General features: G+C 45.9%; 1 protein-coding gene across 1 annotated transcript in view; it reads left to right on the forward strand.

Moving 5' to 3' along the window:
• Positions 1-24517, forward strand: part of glra1 (glycine receptor, alpha 1) — a 57162-nt gene that overhangs the window by 17909 nt on the left and 14736 nt on the right. The window contains exons 4-8 of the mRNA XM_030369156.1: positions 4490-4557; positions 9114-9337; positions 12085-12167; positions 13312-13449; positions 16069-16283. Of these exons, the coding sequence (XP_030225016.1) occupies positions 4490-4557; positions 9114-9337; positions 12085-12167; positions 13312-13449; positions 16069-16283 (728 nt within the window). The remainder of the gene's footprint in view (positions 1-4489; positions 4558-9113; positions 9338-12084; positions 12168-13311; positions 13450-16068; positions 16284-24517) is intronic.

Here is a 24517-nt window from a genome sequence, read left to right on the forward strand (position 1 = left end):
CTCCTTTCAAATCATAATTCTGCAAAATTGTACAGCATGGTCTCTAGCTGAAACACTGTGGATTAGCCTTACATTAGCGTCAGATGTGCTAGCTAAGGCATGAGCTAGCAGAAGTGCTGCAGGCAGTCCGCATTCAGTTGGTTTAGCTCGCCTTTATTGCTGTTGTCACTCGTTTTTAATGAAAGTGGAGCAGAGCCTAAGAGGGGGATGCAAGACGTTGTGTTGGCCATGTGCGCTGAATGCTTAGATAGAGTGTCGGAGGGTGAAGGTGGATGTGTATGTGTGTGTGTGTGTGTGTTTATGTGTGTGTGTGTGTGTGTGTGTGTGTGTGTGTGTGTGTGTGTGTGTGAATTCAAATTTGGTTGGTGTGTGTGTGTGTCTGTGTGGGTATTTGTTTGGTTTGTGTACGGAAGTGTGTTTGTATGTGTGCACGTGCGCGCGCGTGCGTGCGTGTGCGCGCGCGCGCGTGTGTGTGTATCTGCGTGGAATGCTCAACTAGTTGAACTTTAGGAAGAGTCAAGATCAAAATGTGTATGTTTGATTTTTTATGCGTGTGTGCATGTGGGTGCTCTACCCCAGCGGCTGTCAGACTGTTTGGCGTAAACACTGTGCGGCTACAGTAGCCTGTGACTCACGCCGTCAGCTCTGACTTCTCTGACAGTTAACGAGCTGTTCCCTCTCTCTCTCTCTCTCTCTCTCTCTCTCTCTCTCTCTCTCTCTCTCTCTCTCTCTCTCTCTCTCTCTCTCTCTCTCTCTCTCTCTCTCTCTCTCTCTCTCTCTCTCTCTCTCTCTCTCTCTCTCTCTCTCTCTCTCTCTCTCTCTCTCTCCCACTCTCTCTCTGGCTCCTTCACTATTTCACCTGTTTTTCCTGTTGCATACCAATCTTCTCTCTCTTTATTGGAAAGCTATAAAGCTCTTTCTCTCCATCTCTCATTCTCCGCAACTGGATGGCTATTAAATAGAAATGAAATGAACTGCGCTATTGAGAAAGACGGGAGGGAGAGGAGGGGAGGGGTAGGAGAAGGATATTAACTTCCTGCTCAGCGATGCGCACAAGCCTCTACGGAGTGAATGAGAATGTCGGCCATCTTCTCCATCTCTCCGTCCCTTGCCCTCGACCAATGGTTCAATGACCGAAAGAAGGCAACAGATCCCCTTCTATAGATCAACCTGGGTTAAAACACTCGGTTGTATGTGGTAGAATATTTGATAGTTATATCCTGATTGCCCCAAAACTCCGCCCAAAGGAGCTTGGACTGTGAGGCTTTGTAGAGAATATGTGTTTGAATACTCTGGATATGTCACATTGCTGTGACACAAGAAGAGAGGCCGTGCCAAGCACTGCAAAGTACAACACTAGCATCGCTGTGTTGAGCGCTGGTACACTCCGAGGCTTTCTGCTGCATTAAAAGTTTAACATTTTCACGACTATCTTGCTACAGATGGTTCTGAACCTCCAGCTAACTTTAAGTGTTTACTTTCTTAAATTGAAGAAGTTTTTTGGGCGAAATCTGCTGATGAGGCAACAGAGAGACACCCAGGCACCCAACACTTGGTAGGTTGTGGTATTTCCTAGAACAAGAAAAAAAAAAAGAGAAGTATTTTAAGATATTAAAGACTCTTGACTAACTCTTTTACTATTTAGCAGATGCTTCTATACTGAGCGACTTAGAGTGAATACATACACAGTGGGAGATGGGAGACCCCCCGCCCACACACACACACACACACACACACACACACACACACACACACACACACACACACACACACACACACACACACACACACACACACACACACACACACACACACATCTCGTGCCTATTTATACAAAGTAAGGTTATGTCTAATACTCACGTGACTGAATGAATAAGAAATATCCGTTCCCATGCGGGGAGGCAGTCGACTTAATGACTGCGGTAGGCGGGATGCGCGTTCTGCGGCTGCAGGGCTGCTGCGTTGGAGAGCCGTCATGCCATCCCGTGAGTAATCAGTCATTAGGGGCAGAGTTCGTAAGTCACCGGGGCCCAGGAGGCCCCTGGGGCCATCCCATAATGACCCCCCCCCCCCCTCCGCCCACCGCCACAACCTCCTCTTCTTCTTCTTGCCCAATTTGCACAGCTAAACCAGGTTTATATGCTCTTAGTGTGTGTGTGTGTGTGTGTGTGTGTGTGTGTGTGTGTGTGTGTGTGTGTGTGTGTGTGTGTTCGAGCGACTGTATGAATGTGAATGTATGAGTGAGCCTGTCATTGAGTGTGCGTCATTTAATGTATGTGTATGCGCGTGTTTTCGTGTGCGTGTGTGTGTGTGCGTGCGCCCTCTGGCAGTGTCGAGGCTATGACAAGAAGAGTAATTGGCCATCAAAATAATCCAGACCCCCTTCCTTCATTCCCTCTTAGCCTGCAGCTAACAGAATTAAAACGCCGGTTAAGCTAGCAATGATAAATAGTTTGTTTGTCTCCACATGTTTGCTTGGATGTTTCTTATATAGATGTATACATTTGTATGCATATATTTGTGCGTGTGTGTGCGTGTTTCGCGTGTTGCCCTGTTTGACCTTGTTTGCCCTCAGCTAGATTGTGGTTGTAACTGTCAGAAGTGCCGACCATCTGATAATGTGACAGTGTGACAACCACATCACGGCATACTCACACACACACACTTACACACACAGGCACACACACACACACACACACACACACACACAGCATTTTAGCTTCCAGGTATATCACTCACCAAAGAGAACAGTATTAAAACATTAAATACTCAATGGTAGCGTGTATACATGAAAAATATCTTTGTTGGAGATTAATAATGTATACAAGCTCATCAACTCAACTTATCTTCATGAATCCCTGATATGAACTGGTGTTGTGGGCTGCACCCAATCATGTCACAACTCAAATAAGGTTTGACCATTGGTGTTTCTGCACATATTACAATGCATTGTGGGAAATTCTCAGAGGGAGCATTGTCTCATAAAGAGCTCTTTAGATATGACATGCCAGCATCCAGTAAGCTCCATAGGAAACCATGTCTTCAATCACTGTACAATACTGTATCCTTTGCAACCCTGTTGTTCAGTGTTCAAACAACAACATCAACAACAACAACAACTGTTGCATTCTGGGAAAGAGTCTATATACGAGGTGGCTCAATGTTCCACAGATCTGCCGCTGTCCAAGACCAACTGATCAATGCCTCTACTCCGGGATAAATGTCAGAAGTGACATCTTATCGATTGCTCCATTTTCAGAATTGATGAAATTACAGCGATGTGGTAAAAGGAGGGACCTACGTCGTGTCTTGATCCTGGCTGACTGCGTTGTTCCCTGGAAGCTGGAGGGGCAGAGAGAGAGAGAGAGAGAGACAGAGAGGGAGGGGATCCATATTCCTCATTCCCGCCAGAACACCAGGTTGGAGACGCTACGAGCCGCAACGGATCATTTATCTCTGCAACCGACCAGTCCGAACCGGCTCAGTGTCGGCCCTGGAAGGGTCTCTCCGTGTCGTCGCAGAGGCCTCATCGTTGTCATCGAGTGCTGGCACATATTTTGAACTTTTTTCAGAAAGGGGCCTCACGAATTATTTCTATTTTTGGTCACCGAATATCAAATGGGATTGTGAACGTGCACCACGATTGAACAATGGCATCGGTCCACATGTGGTTTTGCAGCATGTCATCTGCAATTCGATCCACCTAGTTCATAGCTAGCGCCAGGGCACGTGACAATACTCCTAATGGTCAGACCGTCCTCAGGGGACGATTCTGAGTGAGTGAAGTCAGAAGGTGGAGTAAGGTGGGGTTGACAGGGTTGGTAGCTCATGCAGGGGGGGGGGGGGGGGGATGCTAACCCTTCAGCCATGGCTACTACTCCTGGGAGAAGGGAACCGATTCATTGTTGGATGAAGATGTTGGCTTTCTTCCTCCGCCTACTCCTCTTCCTTTTGTCGCCGTCTGTGTCATGAAGGAGTAAGTGTTTGACTGAGCGCTGTGCGCGAGTGGCTGCGTATGGGTGTGCGCGTGTTTGGCTGTGTGTTTGTATTTTTGAGTGTGTGCGTCACTGTGACACCCACCTTATTTTCTCTGCTTCTTCCCTGACAGTCATTAACCTGCAGGGTCAGCTGTTGTTTGTGCCGCTTTGTTTTTAACAAATAAACGAGAGCACACACACACACACACACACACACACACACACACACACACACACACACACACACACACACACACACACACACACACACACACACACACACACACACACACTCTTTCTGACAATCAAACACATACACATTTCCTCACACCAAAACACACATTCTCTCACACACCAACCATTTACCTTCTTATCTTTTCTTTGTCCTGGTACAATGGCATTAAAAAGTTAATTAAAAGTGATCTGAAATTTCTCTTTCTCCCTCATCCTCTCTCTCTTTTCTCTCCACACATTCTCCCTCTCTCCTTCTCCCTCTCTCTCTTCCTCTGCAGGTCCTCCTGTAAATGTCACCTGCAATATTTTTATCAACAGTTTTGGCTCCATCGCTGAAACAACAATGGTAAGTAATGGCTGGTTAAAATGATGAACTCTTATGTCTGGTTTAACGTCAACAACACACGCCCATCCTTTGCCAGCCCCTTTCCAAACGCTGACGGTTTTGGAATATAACCAACCATGGTAGTTGGCATTTATTCTCAGCCTTTTTTTTTTTCACTTTTCAGATGCAATTTTGATGTTTACACTCAGGTTCGTTCTGCTTTGTTGAATGTGTGTCTCCTGGTGGGGAAGACGTTATGTCAAGTAGTGTTTTAGTCTACCTCTGTAATGCTTGTTACACACGTTCAGCTTCCTCATGACACAGAAAAGCTTTTAGTGACAAACCATCTAGGCCAGAGGGGGCGCCAGAGTGTCCACCAGATCAGCCTCATCAACTAGGATGACTGTGTGTGTGTGTGTGTGTGTGTGTGTGTGTGTGTGTGTGTGTGTGTGTGTGTGTGTGTGTGTGTGTGTGTGTGTGTGTGTGTGTGTGTGTGTGTGTGTGTGTGTGTGTGTGTGTGTGTCACATCTATTTTTATAAAAAATTAAACATTCTAAATAAAACAGAATGAAGAGTGGCAGAGGAAAATCAAGCAACAGAGATGGAGGGTTGTCGAGGCATGCTTCTGTATGATTGAGAGAGAGATAGATGTGCACACACACATACACAGACACAAATAGTTGTGTTAATAATCTCTGCCTAAGTCCTGTAGACTCTGTAGAGAGTGGTTCATTTCAGGTCTCTCTCTCTCTCTCCCTCTCCCTCTCCCTCTCCCTCTCTCTCTCTCTCTCTCTCTCTCTCTCCCCCCCCCTCTCCCCCTCCCCCCCCCTGGAATTGGTTTAGTCAAGTGTGAAATTATGGCTATCATTGACGACCAGCAACTCACCCACCCAGAGACAACATATGCATAATCAATACCTCAAGTCTGTTTGCTAACCTGGCTGACTCCATAACTACCTGTCTGTCTGCTCACATATCTGACTGTATAACTATCACTCACCTTACTGTCGGTCTCAATGTTGAATCTTTGGTCAGTCTTCTGTCCGTCTGCTTGTCTATTTGTTTGCTGACCTCCCTTTCGCTCTGATTGTTTAACTGCCTGTCCGACACGTTACAATTTCAATCCAAAGAATCTCTCTATCTCTCTCTCTCTTAATGGCTTGCTAGCCCCTGCCTGCTCAGTGGTGGTTGCCATGGTGATGGGAGCATAACAGTAGCCCACAGTGACCGTAACTAATGGACAAACTTTCTTCTCACCGTCCCTGGGCCACCATACCCATTAGGTTGTGCTGTGTGCGTGTGCGCGTGTGTGTGTGTGTGTGTGTGTGTGTGTGTGTGTGTGTGTGTGTGTGTGTGTGTGTGTGTGTGTGTGTGTGTGTGTGTGTGTGTGTGTAAGGATGATTGTTTGGGTGTGTACGTGCGTGTGTCTGTGTGTGTGTGTGTGTATGTGATTGTGTGGTTCATAAATCAATGCAGCCCAGAGCAGTGCAGCTGTATATGGATGATGTCGGCCATCTTGTAACTGATTACTGTGTACAGCACTCCCGCAGACCGCTGCTAGCGATGCTAACCCAGCTAGTGCTGCTGAAACCCGAAATAGAGAGAGAAAAGAGAGGGACAAACTTCCTACAGTCTAATATTTATATATTATATGTATGTATGTCCGTGTGTGCGGGTCCTCTAAAATGGGTCCTCTTAAATGAGCACATCTGTGTGTTTTCCACTGATGTGGTTGAACAGCCTGTGAGATCAGAAAGAGTGTCTCCATGGTGATTTAATGTGCTTTAGTTACGTGGTTGTGTCCCCGAGGCCGAGTCGTGCTGTTTACCAGACACACATTTTAGTAATTTAACAGAATCCGAAATGCTCTCACAAAAGGCTAGAGGAGGGTCTGTAGTGTGCTGTGTGTTTTCCAGAGGTGTGCGGAGGACAAAGTCCTGTCTGACCTCTGCTGCTCGTCACCTCAGCTCTAAATCAGATATAGAATCATTCTTTCAAGCTTTGCTCCGTGATTTATCACAGGTAAAAAGCACAATAAATGACTTTTCTCGTCTCACAAGTTCTGAGTGCCAGTGTCCTACACTGTCCCAGACCCGTCGTACTTTAGGTGTTCAAACTGCTTTTTGAACAAACAGTGAGGAAATAGCACGGGACGTTTTTGAGATATTCAATCGAAATATGTGAGACAGACGAATGTGTCAGACAAGTGTGTGTGTATGTGTGTGTTTTTGTGTGTGTTTCCAAGGCTTGGGTGATTTGATTGATACTTGAATATTTTGCCAGCAATTCTTCTCTTTCTCTCTCTCTCTCTCTCTCTCCCTCCCTCCCTCCCTCTCACCCCCTCTCTTTCTCCCTCACTCGCTCTCTCTGCCCTTGGTTCTGTTATTTATCACCAGTCTACTCTCAGAACAGACGGTTGTTTCCAGGAAAGGTCAAGCTCATTTGCCTGCTCTCAGCTTCTCTGACCAATAAACATTTCCGTGAGGCACACTCTTTCTCTTTTGCTCTCCATTTCTGTAATTCTCTCTCTCTGCCACGCTTTCTTTCAGTACCCACACACACTGTTCCCCCCTGCAACATGTTCTTTAATGATGCCGTCTGGACTACAAATTAAGTGTTAGTGTCGACCCTACCAAACAAGACGAGACCTAAATACCAACTGTTGTTTGACCAGGAATATCTGCTCATGACAGAGAGAGCGAGACAGAGAGAGAGAGAGGGGGGAAGAGAGACAGAGAGACAAAGAGAGAGACTGTATCTGTAGGGTTGGGGTGTGTTGACATCATCACACTTCATAGCCAATGGGAGTTCCAATATTGGCCTGACCTTGATCTTTTTTAAGTGCAGGTTTTTTGTGTATATGAAGTGGTATATATAAAGAACATAATACAGAGGCCTGGGCAAAACATGTTATTATGGCCTCTATGTCTGGAGGGTAAAGTTAATGGAGCATGATGTGGAGAGAGAGAGGGAGAGAGAGAGAGAGAGAGAGAGAGAGAGAGAGAGAGAGAGAGAGAGAGAGAGAGAGAGAGAGAGAGAGAGAGAGAGAGAGAGAGAGAGAGAGAGAGAGAGAGAGAGAATAAAAGGAAATAATGAAGAGTGAGAGGTATAGGAGATGGCATCCAAAGTATTGAGTTATGTGGAACCTAAGGCATGCACTGGAGAGACCAACGCAATTCTGCAGCTGATCCTGTACAACAAAACAAACCTACAAAACACCAAACGTATAGCACAGCCTCTTTGTTAACTCCTCGTTCTCCTCCCAATGCAGTCGTCCGAAGCGCTGTAATCTCGCGGCGTGTGCGATCACTCCACAACGCTTGTTGTGTCACTCCCGCGAGAATACAGCCAGAATGAAAATATTGATCTTTGCTTTGCGGCTTAACTGCAGCGATGCAGGGGGGTTTAAGGCGTCTGTTTAAAGTTCATTCCACAACACAGCGTGGACTGACCTCTTGCTTATTGACAGAGCTGCCAGCCCACCACAGGTCAGGCCGTTTGAAACCCCAGAGAGTATTACATCCGAGTATGAGTCAGCGCTTTGGCTCATCGTCCTCCGAGCCCCCCGCTCCCCCCAGTCCACGGGCAGAGTGGTTTGGGCGAGGAGAAGAAAACATATTCATCATAATCAGGTTAAAAGGTGCTTTTAGCGAAAAGGACACGCAGGACTACTAATAAATCATCTGCGATGCCGATGGGGAAATGATGTTCGGCAGATATTAAAGTCAGAAAGCGCCCTGTGTATCTCGCGGCCTGTGTTTTTGGTGTGTTCATCTCTCAGCCTATCCAGTCACCCATCCAGTCATCCATCCCTCGACTGGTTGTTCTCTCTCCCTCCTCCTGTTTCGTATTCGGTGTTGCTGTAGGTTAAGCCTGTATTATTCTCCCCCGATAAATAGCCGTCGTATCCGATATGGATCTCCGCAGCACAGGTTTAGCCCACAGGGACCGTCGGTTTGGGTTTCACCTCTCCAAAAATGTAGAATTTCAAGTCAGGGCGAACCGACAGACCGCTTCCTCTTTTCTGCTACGTTCTCCGCTTCAGTAATGTTGAACTAGACAGGACTTATAGGTAAGGTTGGCTGATGTGTTATTCAGTGTGCACATCATTGTCACATTGCAAAGATCACCAGATGTCACCGAATTTTGTAAACTTTCAACAGATATGAGACAGAAATTGTCTCTTTCAAGTTGTTAAAGACGTTGTTATAATAATGCTGAAGGACAATGAAGAACCCTGAATCACCGATGCAGAACCATAAATTTAACCACCGGCGTAGAGACCCACGCCGTGACCGCAGTTATTTGATTTTTCTGTATGGCTCAGCCCTACAGCCCTACATAGCGTGGTAATAATAACAATATTTTTATTTATGAAGCATCTTTCATCAATTGAGACAATCTCAAGGTGCAGGCAATAGAACAATAAAACAACAAAGCATTACTATTAGTCTAAATTAAAAGTGTCTTGTTTACTATGCGTGTTGTGGTCATGTTTTTCTGTTTGTGCCGACCGTTTGTCTTCCTGTCTGAAAGAGACGAGGTTCCTATGACGACGATTTTAACGTGCTCCGTAGGACTACCGGGTGAACATCTTCCTGCGGCAGCAGTGGAACGATCCTCGGCTGGCCTACAGCGAGTACCCCGATGATTCCCTGGACCTGGATCCCTCTATGTTGGATTCCATCTGGAAGCCTGATCTGTTCTTCGCCAACGAGAAGGGCGCCAACTTCCACGAGGTCACCACGGACAATAAGCTGCTGAGGATTTCCAAGAATGGCAACGTGCTCTACAGTATACGGTAGGGAAACGCGTGCACGGCAAGCACACACTCGGCGCTCGACCGGCGCAGCTGCGGAGGCAGAAGTAGGGGATGCACTGGGAACAGTTTGCTGCATCTTGATACACTCAAGAAGAAAAGAGCGAAAGAATGGGAAGAGAAGGCAAGAGAAGGAGAGACGAGGAGAATAGGAGAGAGGAGAGAGAAAGAGGAAGGAGAGTAGGAGAGAGAAGGGGAGTGAACTAAACTAGACCTTGGGAACGACAGGATTAAATGAAATGTCAAAATGTTTACCACCCTCCCTTCCTTCGTTCGTCTCCGTTTTCCTCTGTCATCCTGTTCGCTCCTTCTCTCCTCTCCTTTTCCTCGCCTCTCCCCTTGTCTCCCCTCCTCTTCCCTCACCTCTCTACCCCCATCCTCCTCTCCTCCAAACCCTTTTTTTACCCTTCCTCTCCTCACCATTTCCTTTATCCACTCTATTCCTCATCTCCCTATCCTTTCCTAAAGATTTTCCCTTGACTTGAAGTTTGTTCTCCAGAACCAAGCCCCTCCCCTCCCTCCTCCCCTCCCTCCTTCCCTCCCTCATTCCCTCCCCCTCTCAGTTTATAGCCGCCCGCGGCTGACAAACGGCCTGCGCTGCCTCTGCCTCCTCTCTTTGCTTTATTGCCTCTGCTGAGAGCAGGAGGAAGAGGAAGAGAGAGGAGGAAGAGGAGGAGGAGGAGGAGAGAGCTCTGGTCTGCCCCTTAACAGCCAGGGTAATCTACTCCCCCATGTTACTTTCCCACCTACTCCTCGATCTGCTTATCAGCCCCCTTTCCCCTCACTCGCCATGTTGTCCCCAATTGGAATTGGTCCTTTATAAATAGTGTTGGAAAAGAAGTGAGACGGACGGACGGACGGACGGACGGACGGACGGACGGACGGACAGACGGACAGACGGACGGCCGGACGGAGGGACGGAGGGACGGACAGACAGACAGGCAGACAGAGACAGACACCCCCCCTCCGCTCTGTATTAATTGTGTTGGCACCATCAGAATGAGGCTGGCTGAACTGGCGAGGCAGGAGAGACTGTGGGGATATTAAAGTGTCCGAGAGGCGGCGCCTTGATACGCAGGAAGAATTCCGTGCACGGCAGGTGTTTATCAGGGCCGTCGGCAGGGAAACGCAGAGAGCGTTGTCTTCGTCTCCTATTGACGCCGACATAAAGCAGGAATCTCACGATAGGAGGACGATATTCTCTCCTCAATATAGTAGAACGGCGTCACCACACAATAGTTGCAGCACAACATAAAACAAAATGTTAAAAAAGGTCAAGGCTCCAATTCTTTTGGTAAAGAAAAACAAAAAGGTTCTTTAGTTCAACCTTTAGTTTCCAACCCCCCCGAGGAAGAAAAATTCAAAGTCAAAAGTCATCTATGTAGTTTTTCCCTCGGCGCTGAAAAAAAGTCTCCTTCTGATGATTTTACACAGTAGTGAGATGAGTCATTCTAGACGCAGCCAAGCTTTTCATGCCCATGATATGACAAATGTAAAATGTTAAAATCAATACCAAATGGAATGTTCTCAAATTATATTTTCTGTCTGGGAAGATGCCCAGTTCCAGCGTTCAGTGATAAAGTAGTCTCATTCAAACGGGGAAGTTGACCAGAGGCTTGAAATGTCCAGTGAAGATGAATCGAGAAATAACTTTCTCCGCGTCATCAACATTTGACAATAAATGAATATTTGATGCACAGTTTTTTGGCAGGTGATTCTGAATGCATGACTTATTGAATTAATCTAACTGTGAAATCGCTAGACTGGAAATGTCTGGTAATGCCAGCCTCATTAAATGCAAATGTATTTGCAAATGACTTTGAGAGCGTCTTTGAGGATAACCAACTACTATAACAAGATGTATTTCATTTTTTAGACATAGAGGCTTACAGGGTGATCATCTGCGTAATGATACTTGTTCTAGAAGTTATTTGGTTGGAGACGTTATCAAAAGCATTTGGAGGACCTATTACCAGCATACAAATAAGCATGTAGCACCAAACCCTGCTACACCTGGGAATGAACCCCAAGGCGTAAATAGTGTTTCTCTCCTTACAGTTTCAGATATGATTAATCATTTTCATCCATACGTATGTGTAGGTACTGAATTACATAGCCCCCAGCTGAGGGAGCTTATGGCTAAACAACTTTGTATTCAACCTGGTTTGCTCTGCTCGCTTCAAATCATTATGGGCACAGGAATAAATTACAGCAGACAAACAAGATTAATGACCATTTTGCCCGACTGATTCTATGAGTTACCATAGCAACAAATAATCCATCTACGTCTGCGGTTGTGTGAGCGAAGGATCCACTCAACGGGTTTAACCAACCGTTATTTCCAACCGATATTTAAGGACCAAAGCCCGAAAACTGGATCTCTTGTCGGTTTAGACTTTTGCCGATGTCGGAAGTTTATCTTAGACGTGTTGTACCCATCAGAGCGCCCTGTGGTCCCACAGCTACAGAACTGTGTTCAGAATATATATGAATATCGCATTGAGGGCGGTCAGGAGCTTATATATAAAATGTATGATATGTCAGAGTTCAGGTGATACAGTGCACTCTGCCGCCAGCTGCAAGAGAATACCAAATCCCTAGGTAATCCTGCTGCTGCGTGTGTGTGTGTGTGTGTGTGTGTGTGTGTGTGTGTGTGTGTGTGTGTGTGTGTGTGTGTGTGTGTGTGTGTGTGTGTGTGTGTGTGTGTGTGTGTGTGTCTGTGTTTCCAGAATAACATTGATCCTAGCCTGTCCCATGGATCTGAAGAACTTCCCGATGGACGTGCAGACCTGCATCATGCAACTGGAGAGCTGTATGTATGCACACATGCATGCATTCATAAGTACAACCATATTTACAAAGAAATGTCATTCTTACCGTATAATTCCAAAACAAAGGTAGCAACACAGAAATGCATGAGCCACATAGACATCACAAACTAGTGCACACAAACAGACATATATATACACACAAATGCAAGTCCAGCAGTTTAATAACGCTCACACACACACACACACACACACACACACACACACACACACACACACACACACACACACACACACACACACACACACACACACACACACAGTATTTATTGTGTGCTGGTCTCTGGGAGATGGATGAGGTTGTGGCTGAACAGGCAGCCTGATGAGATGTGTGATGATTTACACTGGCCGCCTGCACACAAACACACAGACAGACACACACACAGACAGACACAGACAGACACACAATTACAAGCACATACATGCACACACTCACAAAGACACACACACGCTTGCACATACATAGGCACACACGCCGGAGATTCACACACACACACACACACACACACACACACACACACACACACACACACACACACACACACACACACACACACACACACACACACACACACGACTCAGTTATAAGGCAAGTTCATTTGATGTAAATGAAAACGGAGAGATGGAAAGAAGTATCATAAGGCTATAGAATGTTCATGCTCTTAAGCCTTAAGCATGCAGAGCACGAATCTCATCTCATATTTCTCACGAGACACATTCAACAATAATAATTATATTCTACATGTTTTGTCATATAGTCTTGTTTTTCCGTCCCAATTCTCTCTTTTATTCTATAAAATCCTGATATCCATGCTGCTTTCTTAAACTATGTTTTAATAATGGGATTTTATTATTTATTTAAAGTGTCTTATGAAAAGTACTTTACAAAATAAATGTATTGGTATTATTATTGTTATTATTATCCTTATTATTATCCTTATTTTATGGTTTTAACGGAGAAAAGCCCACAATGTAGTGCGGCTGTATTTCTTCGATCCTTTAACTCTCTCTGTTCGTCTGTCTGCCTGCCTCTCTGTCTATCTGGCTGTCCATCTGCCTTTCTGTCCGTCTGTTTGACTGTCTGCCTACCTAACTGTCTGTCTGTCTACCTGCCTGTCTGTCCACTAGTTGGCTATACTATGAACGACCTGATCTTTGAGTGGGATGAGAAGGGAGCGGTCCAGGTGGCCGACGGCCTCACCTTACCTCAGTTCCTCCTGAAGGAGGAGAAGGACCTGCGCTACTGCACCAAGCACTACAACACAGGTGAGGCCCAGACACCGCCCCCTGGTGGGTAAAATAGAACCTACAACAAGGGTTGGTACCAAGACTGCTTCAGAAATCAGGAAAGTTTTGTACGATTCTTTCTGAACAACACATGAAATGTGACACGCGCTTAATGTTACTTTAACTTCCAACTCTAAAAACCTGACAAGAATGTAATCTTTTTTTTTTAATTTACGTAACATTTAGATTGCTTTTATATTTGGGTTATTAAGAATCTCCAAAAAAAATATTTCTCAAAAATAAGGAAAAGGAAGGAATAACAAAAAACGATCAACATGAAGGGTTATCTCCTCTCCTACTGGGGGAGGAGCTAATCAGTGGTGGCAGCAGATCACTGATTGGTCAGCTCCATTAATCACAAAAGTTGACAATTCCTGTCGCCATGGCAATGAAGGACTGGTGCATGCGTGACACAGCCCCACCTCCTGATCAGGAGCCTACACACAGCACAGCTCTGATAATCCATAGATAAACGCGCACACACACAAACACACACACACACAGAAATAGGAACTCACACTAAAACATCCACAGACACACACACATAGACATGAAAACCACATCAGTGTCCTCCCTTTCCATCATTCCATCACGTAATCTCACCATCAATTGTTCTGTGTTTGCACTTTAATTCCATCATCTCTCTCTCCCTGTCTCTTCGTTATGTCGTTTAATCAGTAGGTCTCTGGACTCTGCCTGTTGTTCAAAATCACTAACATATATTAGCTTTAAATCCACTAACAATAATATCAAGCCCTTGTACAGCTCTCCCCTCCCCTACTATCTTCTGTTTCTTCCTCCTCTCCCTTCCCTTTCTCCTTCCATCCTTCTGCCCGCTTTTTCCTCTCCTCTATAATCCATCATTTTGCTGAAGAAATCGATCTCTTATTGACCTCTCTCTCTCTCTCTCTCTCTCTCTCTCTCTCTCTCTCTCTCTCTCTCTCTCTCTCTCTCTCTCTCTCTCTCTCTCTCTCTCTCTCTCTCTCTCTCTCTCTCTCTCTCTCTCTCTCTCTCTCTCTCTCTCTCTCTCTCTCTCCTGGGTCAGTGCATTTACGCTAGCGCACGCACGCACACACACACACACACACACACACACACACACACACACACACACACACACACACACACACACACACACACACACACACACACACACACACACACACACACACACACACACACACACACACACACACACACACAGTCTACCCTCCTTGCTCCCCAATCAGGCATTAAGACGGGATTAAGGTGTCGCTTTTCTTCGATTTATTAGCTCTAGTCATGGTTTGAAAAGAGCAAAGATTGCCTTGCTCTTGTTTCTGCTCTACCCCTCTCTCTCTCTCTCCGTCGCCCCTATAGCCTGCCCTCTCTCCCACTCTTCTTTTCCTCTCACACTCCCCCTTCCTTCACTCTCCCCCTCTCTTTATTGCTTCCATTCTCTACCTCCATCTCCTTCGCTTCCTCAATCTCTTCCTCTTTACACCTCTCTTCTTCTTTACACCTCTCATCCCTCTCTCTAACGTGCTCCCCCTGCCTCTCTTTTACTTCAGTCCTCTGGTAAAGGGACTCACTGGATGAAGTGCTGATTGTAGTCATGAGGACACGGCAGCTCTGCCAGGAAGCTCCTGCCTGTCTATTTATCTAGCTTTTATCAAATGTGTACGCACACCAACACACACTTGCACGCGCACACACACACACAAACACACTCTGAGACAGGGCACCGTGAATAATTTCTCTCTTCTTATCTGATGGGAAATATGGACAGCACTTAAAAGCTCTGAAGTGTACCACAGCTATTAATCAAACACACACACACACTCACACATATACACACACTGTAGTGGTCTACAGCGTGTGTGTATATGCGTATATGCTCTCCTATCCTCTCTTCTTTTTTCCCTGCCATTTATTTTATTATTTTTTTTACCTTTGAATCTTCTCCATATGTATGTCCGCTTCACTACTCATCTCAGCCACCCCTTCCCTTGCCCCCCTCTGTTTCTCTCCTCTTTGCTCTCGTACTTGCCTCTCCCCCCCCCCCCCCCCCCCCCCCCCCCCCTCTTCTCTCCTTGCCTCCATCATGGGTTCATTCTAATTGATGAGTCGGCCCTCCATTGATCGCTCTTGATTAAATGGAATCTGGGGCCATCTCGTTAGCTCGTTGCCCCGCCCCATCGCATGACATCACAGAGCCGGAGGGGGGTGCGGGGGTAACTGTCCTACAAACTGCACACAAGCAAAGTCAGCTGCCCAAGGCTCTGGTTGTGGGTTCTTTTAGCGTGTTATGGTTGATGTGTATTATCGTTCTCAAACAATAGGTGTGGTTTTCATCTTTTTCCCCTTGAAGCCATACCAGCACCAGATACCAGGCAGGACAGCTCTGATTAAACTGTATTTAAATGTTTCATATTGAGATTGACTCACTCTCACACACACACACACACACACACACACACACACACACACACACACACACACACACACACACACACACACACACACACACACACACACACACACACACACACACACACACACACACACACACCATTTTAAAACAATATTCTAATCATGTCTCGCTCCGTTTCCCTCCAGGTAAGTTCACCTGCATCGAGGCCCGCTTTCACCTGGAGCGTCAGATGGGCTACTACCTGATCCAGATGTACATCCCCTCGCTGCTCATCGTCATCCTGTCCTGGGTGTCCTTCTGGATCAACATGGACGCCGCACCTGCCCGCGTGGGCCTGGGCATCACCACCGTGCTCACCATGACCACCCAGAGCTCGGGGTCCCGCGCCTCGCTGCCCAAGGTGGGTCACAACAACCCCTGTCTCTTTCTCTGTTCACCCCTCTCTCGATCTCTCTCTTGATCCGATCCGCACTCTGTCTTCATCTCTCTTGTCCTCTCCCTCTCTCCCTCTCTCTCCCTTTTCGTTTTTTCTCTACCTCCTGTATTTGCCCTGGTCTCTCCCTCACCTCTAGTTTCTTCTTATCCCTCTCCTTTACTCTGTTTTCTCTCTCACTATCCCTCCTTTTCTATCCCTCTCACATCCTCACTCCCTCATTCTGTCTCCTTTTCTCTCCTTCCCGCTCCATCTCCTTTATTTATCCGTTTATCTTACATTCTCTCTACCTCTTTGTTTTCCACTCTCATTCTCTCTCCGTCACTCTCCTCCTTTCTTTCTTCTTCTCTTTGCTCAACTATGTCCTCCTTACATCTCTACCCTGTGTGTGTCTCTCTCATGGTATCTCTCTCCTTCTCTTTTATTCTGTATAACTGAGGACACAGCCCCTGAATTGTTCTCTTAAACTTTCTCTGAGAACACAATGTTTAAAGAGCAAAAATAAATGAAACGTGTAATGTCATCATGGATCGTAAATTCACCATTAATCCATCTTGAACCTTTTGTGAACTTGTACTGCTTTTGAGGCTCTCCAAAATCCGTTTCGGGAGTATTTTTTCATCGCTATGACAGCTTGGGTTTCTGGGTGTTGCTTGTGTCATTGATACGTGACTGGGACTTGTACATACCGATATGTACAGACGATTTGCAAAGCGGTGTTACACATGATTTGTAGACTCTTGTAGAAACCTCCCGTACTGGGGATCGTAGAGGGAATGACACTGTTTGTAAAGGGGGTCTTCTTGTTTAGTTTGGAGCAGATAGATCTTTCTTCTGTAACGTTACTTTGTCATTTCACAGTTTGATCTAGGATACACACAGAACGAGTAATATATACAGAAGAGAGAGAGAGCGAGAGCGAGAGAGGTAAAGAGAGGGTGTGGTCGGTGTACGTATGGATGAAATGCTCAGACTAACAGGAAATTAAAAACCTACATAGAGTGTGGGTTCGTGTGAGAATGTAGAATGATGTCAGGGAAGCCTGTAATCTCTGCCTCACATGGAAGCACGCACACAGGCAGGCACAGGGTGAACGCCTACACACACACACAAACACACAAAATGCATGCTCAGACATGCACGTGCGCACACACACATATGCAAACACGGACACACACACAGAATACTGTGCTTGTTGACATTGGGTGCTTCATGTGTTCTGAAGATTGGACCAGTGAAGCATGATCTCAGCTGTCATAATAATGTTCACACACTGCTCCTGAGCCTAGGTACATTTACCCTCTCTCTCTCTCTCTCTCTCTCTCTCTCTCTCTCTCTCTCTCTCTCTCTCTCTCTCTCTCTCTCTCTCTCTCTCTCTCTCTCTCTCTCTCTCTCTCTCTCTCTCTCTCTCTCTCTCTCTCTCTCTCTCTCTCTCGCACACAGATTTTCCAGCTCACAAACACATGGTTCCCTTCTTGTTGCATAGAGGAGAGGTTAGGAGAGGAGGGAATAGGTTAGGAGGGGAGGAGGAGGAGAGGTTGGGGGGGAGAGAATAGGTTAGGAGGGGAGAGAATAGGTTAGGAGGGGAGAGAATAGGTTAGGAGGGGAGGAGGAGGAGAGGTTAGGGGGGGAGAGAATAGGTTAGGAGGGGAGAGAATAGGTTAGAAGGGAGAGAATAGGTTTGGGGGGGAGAGAGTAGGTTAGGGGGGGGGAGAATAGGTTAGGAGGGGAGAGAATAGGTTAGGAGGGGAGAAGGAGGAGAGGTGAGGTGGTGGGGGGATGACCGGTTAGGATTGGAGAGGTGGATAAGAGCAGAGGGGGGAGGGGGGAGAAGAGGGGGGAGGGGAGAGGAGAGGGGGAGGGGAGAGGTTAGGAGGGGAGAGGAGGACGGGAAGGATGGTGGGGATGGGAAAGGAGATGAAGGAAGCTTTCATGAGAAAACCCAAAGCTTTTAAAACAATTGAATCATCAAATGTGAACTTGAACAAAATTCAATTAAGCCTCAAAATATCCAATCCTCCAAAAATAAACCAGAATCAGATTACATTCCTCAAAATGATTCATATTGATTTTTTTTTATTTATTCAGTAAATTAAAGAACTTTCAGTGCACTGTCTAACATGGCCAATCATGAGCTCAGCCTGTGGAGTGTCTTGCTGGACAGAAGAGGACACGATGAACTTGCCTTAGCCCGGACCAGCACAGCAAAGTATCTCTGCTGGTATCTAGGCCACGGGCTGTCTTGTTAGGCATGGACAAGCCCAGATTACTGCCTCACTCTATCTCGTATTTATTATATTATATTATGCTTTACTCCTCCTCCTCTGGCTGTGACCTTGTTCTCTCTGTGTTCCCTCTCTTATCTGCCCTCCCAAGAGGTTTGTCATGAATGTTAATGGACTATCATAAGAGTTTCCTTCTCTAGATCACACAGTGTTATTGTTCTAGGAGCTCTTGAACTAGCCTTTAACCTGGTCAGAAATCAAGCCACTAGTCATAAAACAGTACCGAAACAATGCATTTTTCAATGAATGAATAAAAAATAATTTTTATTCATTCTCTTTATTTGGTTGATTCTTTTTGCCAGAGTGTTTTACATAACAATGAGTGCATATATTCATGGCATGGGGGAACCAGTTGGAATCAAACTCCTAGACCTGGCCTTACTAGAAAAAATATTCAAGCAACTTACATTGGGAATCAGAATAATAAAATCAACCAATTTAAATTGGGATAGCTACAAAAACAAGAGATGGAGTGCTGTCCAACCTTGTATCAAAAAACAACTGGAGAGTGGGCAGAGCAGACTTAGGAATGACAAATACAGGCCTGGTATTTAATTTTATTTGCTGTTCGCGGTAGAGTGAACGATGACACTAGGGGCCCTATTTTAACGGTCTGAAACGCAAGTGAAAAGCACCAAACGCAAGTAGCTTTGTGGGCGGTTCTATGGCGATGTTGCTATTATACCGGCGGATAAATGTCTCTTGCGCCCGACGTAAATCTAAAAAGGGTTGCCCTGAAGTAGCCTTATTACCCGTAAGTGTGGTTTGGGCTTAACGTGCAATAAACCAATTAGACTGCCAGCTCCCATCCCCTTTAAGAGCCATGAGCACATTTGAATCTGACGAGTTGATATTTTGACAACGCGTTTGCAGTCTCCGATGAGACAGATGCATGTCCACATGAATTTTAAACTTCAAATGGCTCAGTTTACGGCCAAATAATATGGCTTAATTCACACATGGAATAGCATTTTCTTCCACAAAGAAATTTCGGCAAAGAAAACTTAACACACATATGATATGCGATAACTGTGGTTCTATTTAATGATATACGCAATACATTAACAAACATCGTTTCTTTCCAGTATTGTATGCATTATCGTTATCGACTTGTGTGCCTAATATGCATGTGTCCCCCCGTTAATATGCGTTACATGTTTAGTTTGCGTGTGTTTAAACAGATTGATGCACACACATGCGCCCGCATTCATTCATTATTTTAAACACTCACTCGCGGTAAAACAATGTTTTATCACGATCAAACACTCATCAATCCTAAAAGTTATGGGCTTGTACACGATGTTCGTGTTAAGAAAATATGCGTTTGCAGATACATTGACGTAAAAGTACAACTTATTACCGCTGTATCAGCTGTTCTTTCCCAAACAATTTACCAAGAATGTGTGGCTAGGTAGATAAGAGAAGGAAAGTGTATGCGCGAGGTGCACAAGCAACATTATGCATGCGCCCTTAAAATAGCGTCTGAACAACGCGCCACTAACTTTAAACCAGGTATTTGCTGGTTTGTGGCGGAATTGTATTCTAAAACTGCAAAATAGCACCAGGGAACGGTTGCACCAGAACACGCATCCTCCTTTCGCGGAACCGCCCCTTGGAACGCAAGATCATTCCCTAATCTACCGACGCGTGGCAGTGGAGGGAAAAGAACGCTCCACGCCAGCTGCAAACTAGCAACGACACATGCGTCGGTGTAGAAAGTCAATTGCACTGGATGCAAGATAGGGCCCTAGATATCAAAGTGCTTTCTAAATACCACAACCATTTCTAAAGGTACCATAACAAAGGTAAAGCTCACCGAAGTGCATTGTAGACCACTGGTGCTCACAATTATCACAAAGATTGAAGGCCAAGGACGCAAATTAGCTCATGAGTTGAGGGCAGCAGGTGAGGCACAACTATTCTGGAGATCCATGCTGTTCTCAGAGAGAGAGGGAGAGAGAGCGAGAGAGAGAGAGCTTGCGAGAGCGCGAGAGAGACCACCTGGGACCACCGCGGGGCCGAGTGTGTGGTATTTACAGGGAGATCAGGCAGTGCTCTTTAATTGGATTTGGGACGGCTTATTGTGGCGCCCCCTTCTGCGTGAGGAGAGATAGAAGGACCCGAGGATCCCTCTTCTGGCGTAGCGACATAATTACACGCTGTGATGAGGAGCGCTCTAATGATAGGACACACGGCGAGAGCACTCGCCATCAGACGATGATCCGACTGGACTTTATTCATTTATTAACCTCACTTTCAGCCTCTCCTCCTCACCAATCCCGCCACCCCTGTCTCACTTCCTCCATGGCGCATTCTCATGGTGCGTTTTAGTATTCTCTGCGAACCGACTCGGATCTCGGATCTGATGCCACGCCCACACTTCAAGCGTTTTATTATGTTTCGCTCGGTTGTTGGAGGAAAACATGGATGCCAACCGGAAAGCTGTTGTCGCGGTAACATTGGCAGAGTACCAGGCGCTCCAAAATAGGTAGGCTATAGGCCATAGGCGGAGATACGGACGCAGGAAGGTATTGCAGTAATAGGAGTGATTGAAATTGCCATTTAAACCACCAAAGCGGTCCAAGCACAATGAAAACAGTTCATACTTCAAGTCACACCGGGCGCAGCCATCTTGAATTCTGTCTCGGAATTTTGCTCGGCCACCACTGAGTTCAACCGAGATGGCGAGTTCGCCGTCCAAGGAAAAGGGCCGTGTTTGTGCGTGTCGCTAGGCAACGTCCTCGGGCCTCCGAGACGGATGGATAATAAAACGCAGCATCAGCCTCCGAAGTAGGTGTTGACTTACGGCCATTCCTACCTGAAGAGGGTATCTTGTTTAGAGCTTTGTGGCCCTCTCACGCTCCTATACTTCATTAGCTTCCGGAAACACTGTTGGCGATATTATCGGCTATTCATCATGCATAGAAGCTATCATAGTGGGGGGGGAATTAAGCACATTTTCGCGCAAATTCATCTTAAAGCGCCAAATTTGGCACCGATTTAGCACAGGGGGCCGGAGCCAGTGACCCTTGGGTCCAAGATGGCGGCCAAATCCAATATGGCCGCAGCCTGAAAAGGGTTCCGGACATAACTTTTGAACCACATGAGTAACAAATACAAACTTTACATCTTTTTCAGCTTAATTGGTCATGGGAAACACATAGGAATGTTAATATTTATGACCTGGTGCATCTGGACCCCTTATGCCTCCAATTCCAATAAGCGGTTTTGGCTGTAGTATGGGGCCTTACACCCCATTGTTCGCGCAAATCATCTACATGCACCAAATTTGGCACAGATGTAGCTGAGGGCATACTGAAATGATTTAGCCAGGGCGCCCGAGCCAATGGTCCCCGAGACCAAGATGGCTGCCAAATCCAAATACGGCCGCCTCCTGAAAGGGATTCGTCCATAGCTTTTAAACCTGATGAGATAAAATGCAAACTTGATGTCTATTTTCACCTTTTTTGACCATAGGAACCCATTGGAATACTTACATTTATGATTGGGTATATCAGGACCCCCAAATTCGTCCAATTCAAACGGCCGCTGTCTGAAAAAGGGTTTTGGCTACAAATGTTCAACCAAATGCGCTACAAATTAGGATGTGGTGTCTATTTTATGATTATAAACCACAGGAAGTCCATGGGCACATTTATATTTATGCTTGTGTAAGTCTGTTTCCAGTATTCATTCAAGACTGTGGTTGAAAATCCTTTTTTACCACAACTTTTAAGGTTATTCTCAATGTTGATTAATTTCCTTACAAAAGTGAAATGTTTTCAGTGTACCACAGGTGAATGTATCCAAAGTGTAATCATGTATGAAAAAATAAGACACAACTATTATTGCAAGGCAATATTTATATTATGTCAAATTGTTTAAAGAATAATATAGTTAATTTGTCCGAAACTCTTAAAGGTTTGCTTAGCATAACAAAAAAACAGCAATTACATAAAAAACAACAGTGAATTCTCATAGTCGCTCACATGAATTAACATTATCACTCACAATCACCGGATCACTCATCGTCTCTACCATCATTGTTTGTACAAGTCAAGCACCCTCACATGCACACATAGAAGTGCAACGAACTCCGGCTTTACAGCACTTGCAGTGCCCTCTACATGCTTTCTTGCAGCCACAGTGGAGGAGAATGGTGCAGGCTTTACTGGCGTCTCCGAGATTAGTCCAGTAAGGTTCCCAAGTCTTGCTGGTAGAGTCCCGAATCCATCCTCATGCATTGAACTCTGGGATATCTTGCTGGACAGCCGTTGCCTGATTCCAGTAGAAGCTGGCCTGCAGCAGTGCTCTTCTAATGTGCTGAATCAGTGCAGCTTGGGTGGGAGGCAGGTTCTGGAGAGACTTGGTACCATTCGAGAAAAGGTGATGTCTAGCTTCATCTACGCGGATGGAACCACAGATCTTGCTGTATAAAGCCTCATACATACATTGAATTTGCGTTGCGTTTCTCTGGGTTGTTCACAAACTAGTAAGGCTACACCCTCCACTACTCAGTTCTGTTCGCTTTGCATTGGTGGTAGTGAGTAGGGGGAGTGATTAAGTAGAGTTTTCAGATTGGGCGGTTTGACTTTAGAGTTACTGTCATGTTTTATATATATATATTTTTTTTTTTAGCGTTATTGTTTTATAGGGACAAACATTAACAAATTTCTCCCACAGTGGATTGATAAAGTTCTATCGATTGAATAGAATGAAACATTTGGTCATACTTTACACACTTTACCATAGCATTGGCCTACTGAATGCCACAGATATATTTTAAGCATTGGACTGAATTCCATTCTCTGTACATATTTGTATGCAGTCACATTTTAATAACCCCCCCCCCCATGTTAATAACGTCATATTTACAACTTGAAACTTCGCATCACCACCTCAGTCTGTTACTGGAGCAGTGAAAGTGTTAACGTTAGCTTTAGCATTAGCACCATCACATGGTTTCAGGTTGTAAGGATGCAACGGTTTTTCCACTTTGTGTTCACAATGGTTTTGTGTTTAACCCTTGACAGCGAAAGTGGGCTATGTTGCAAAAAGTCTGTTATTTGTCAATTTTTACCATATGTGTTCACTTGCCAGCAATTTCCCATGATTACACATAATTACAGTCTAAGATTGTTGGAGGATCCCTACAGCTGTGATGCCTGAGTCAAGTCACCAGCCGGAAAAACCTGCCTAGGAAAGTTTGCCTGTTCCGTGCTGCAGGAAGATTCAGCCCGATTCCCCCCCTCCCCACTCCCCCCACTGGCCCGTGGTCACACTGCCCCCAAAGGCCGTGGCCACGATTGCTCCTTCATACATACGTCATCACGTCGTAATACGACAAATATGTCATCACCAAGCGTGGTGTCCAGCTGCGACTGAATGCTGTCGTCGGCCCAAATTTCAAGTAAACACTCGACTTCACTACCGCACCAACGTAAACACACTCGTGAACCGCTTGCATGCCATTGTTTAAAATGATTGTTGTGGGGAAGAAGGGCATGGACTTATAAAGAAAGAAGGGTCGCGCAAGGACTACGTCATCCAGCTCACGTTCCGTATCCGCGCGTGTCACCTCATTAGCATCTGTACTTTGGCCACGGCACACCTCTCCCAAGGGGCCACTCACACTAGGGCCGTGGCCCTAGTGTGAGTGGCCAAGGGGCCGTGGCCAAGGGGCTGTTCCAGCACGGAACAGCTCCTTGGCCACGGCACGCTTGGGAGAGGTGTGCCGTGGCCAAAGTACAGATGCTAATGAGATGACACGCGCCCGCGCGCGCGCGGATACGCAACGTGAGCTGGAGCTGTCTTAGTCCTTGCAGCTGTCTTTCTTTATAGGTCCATGCCCTTCTTCCCCACAACTATCATCAGTGTGCCGTGGCCAAGGGGCTGTTCCATGCTGGAATACGGATG

The sequence above is a fragment of the Gadus morhua genome, chromosome 10 (assembly GCF_902167405.1).
Source record: "Gadus morhua chromosome 10, gadMor3.0, whole genome shotgun sequence".
NCBI lineage: Eukaryota > Metazoa > Chordata > Actinopteri > Gadiformes > Gadidae > Gadus > Gadus morhua.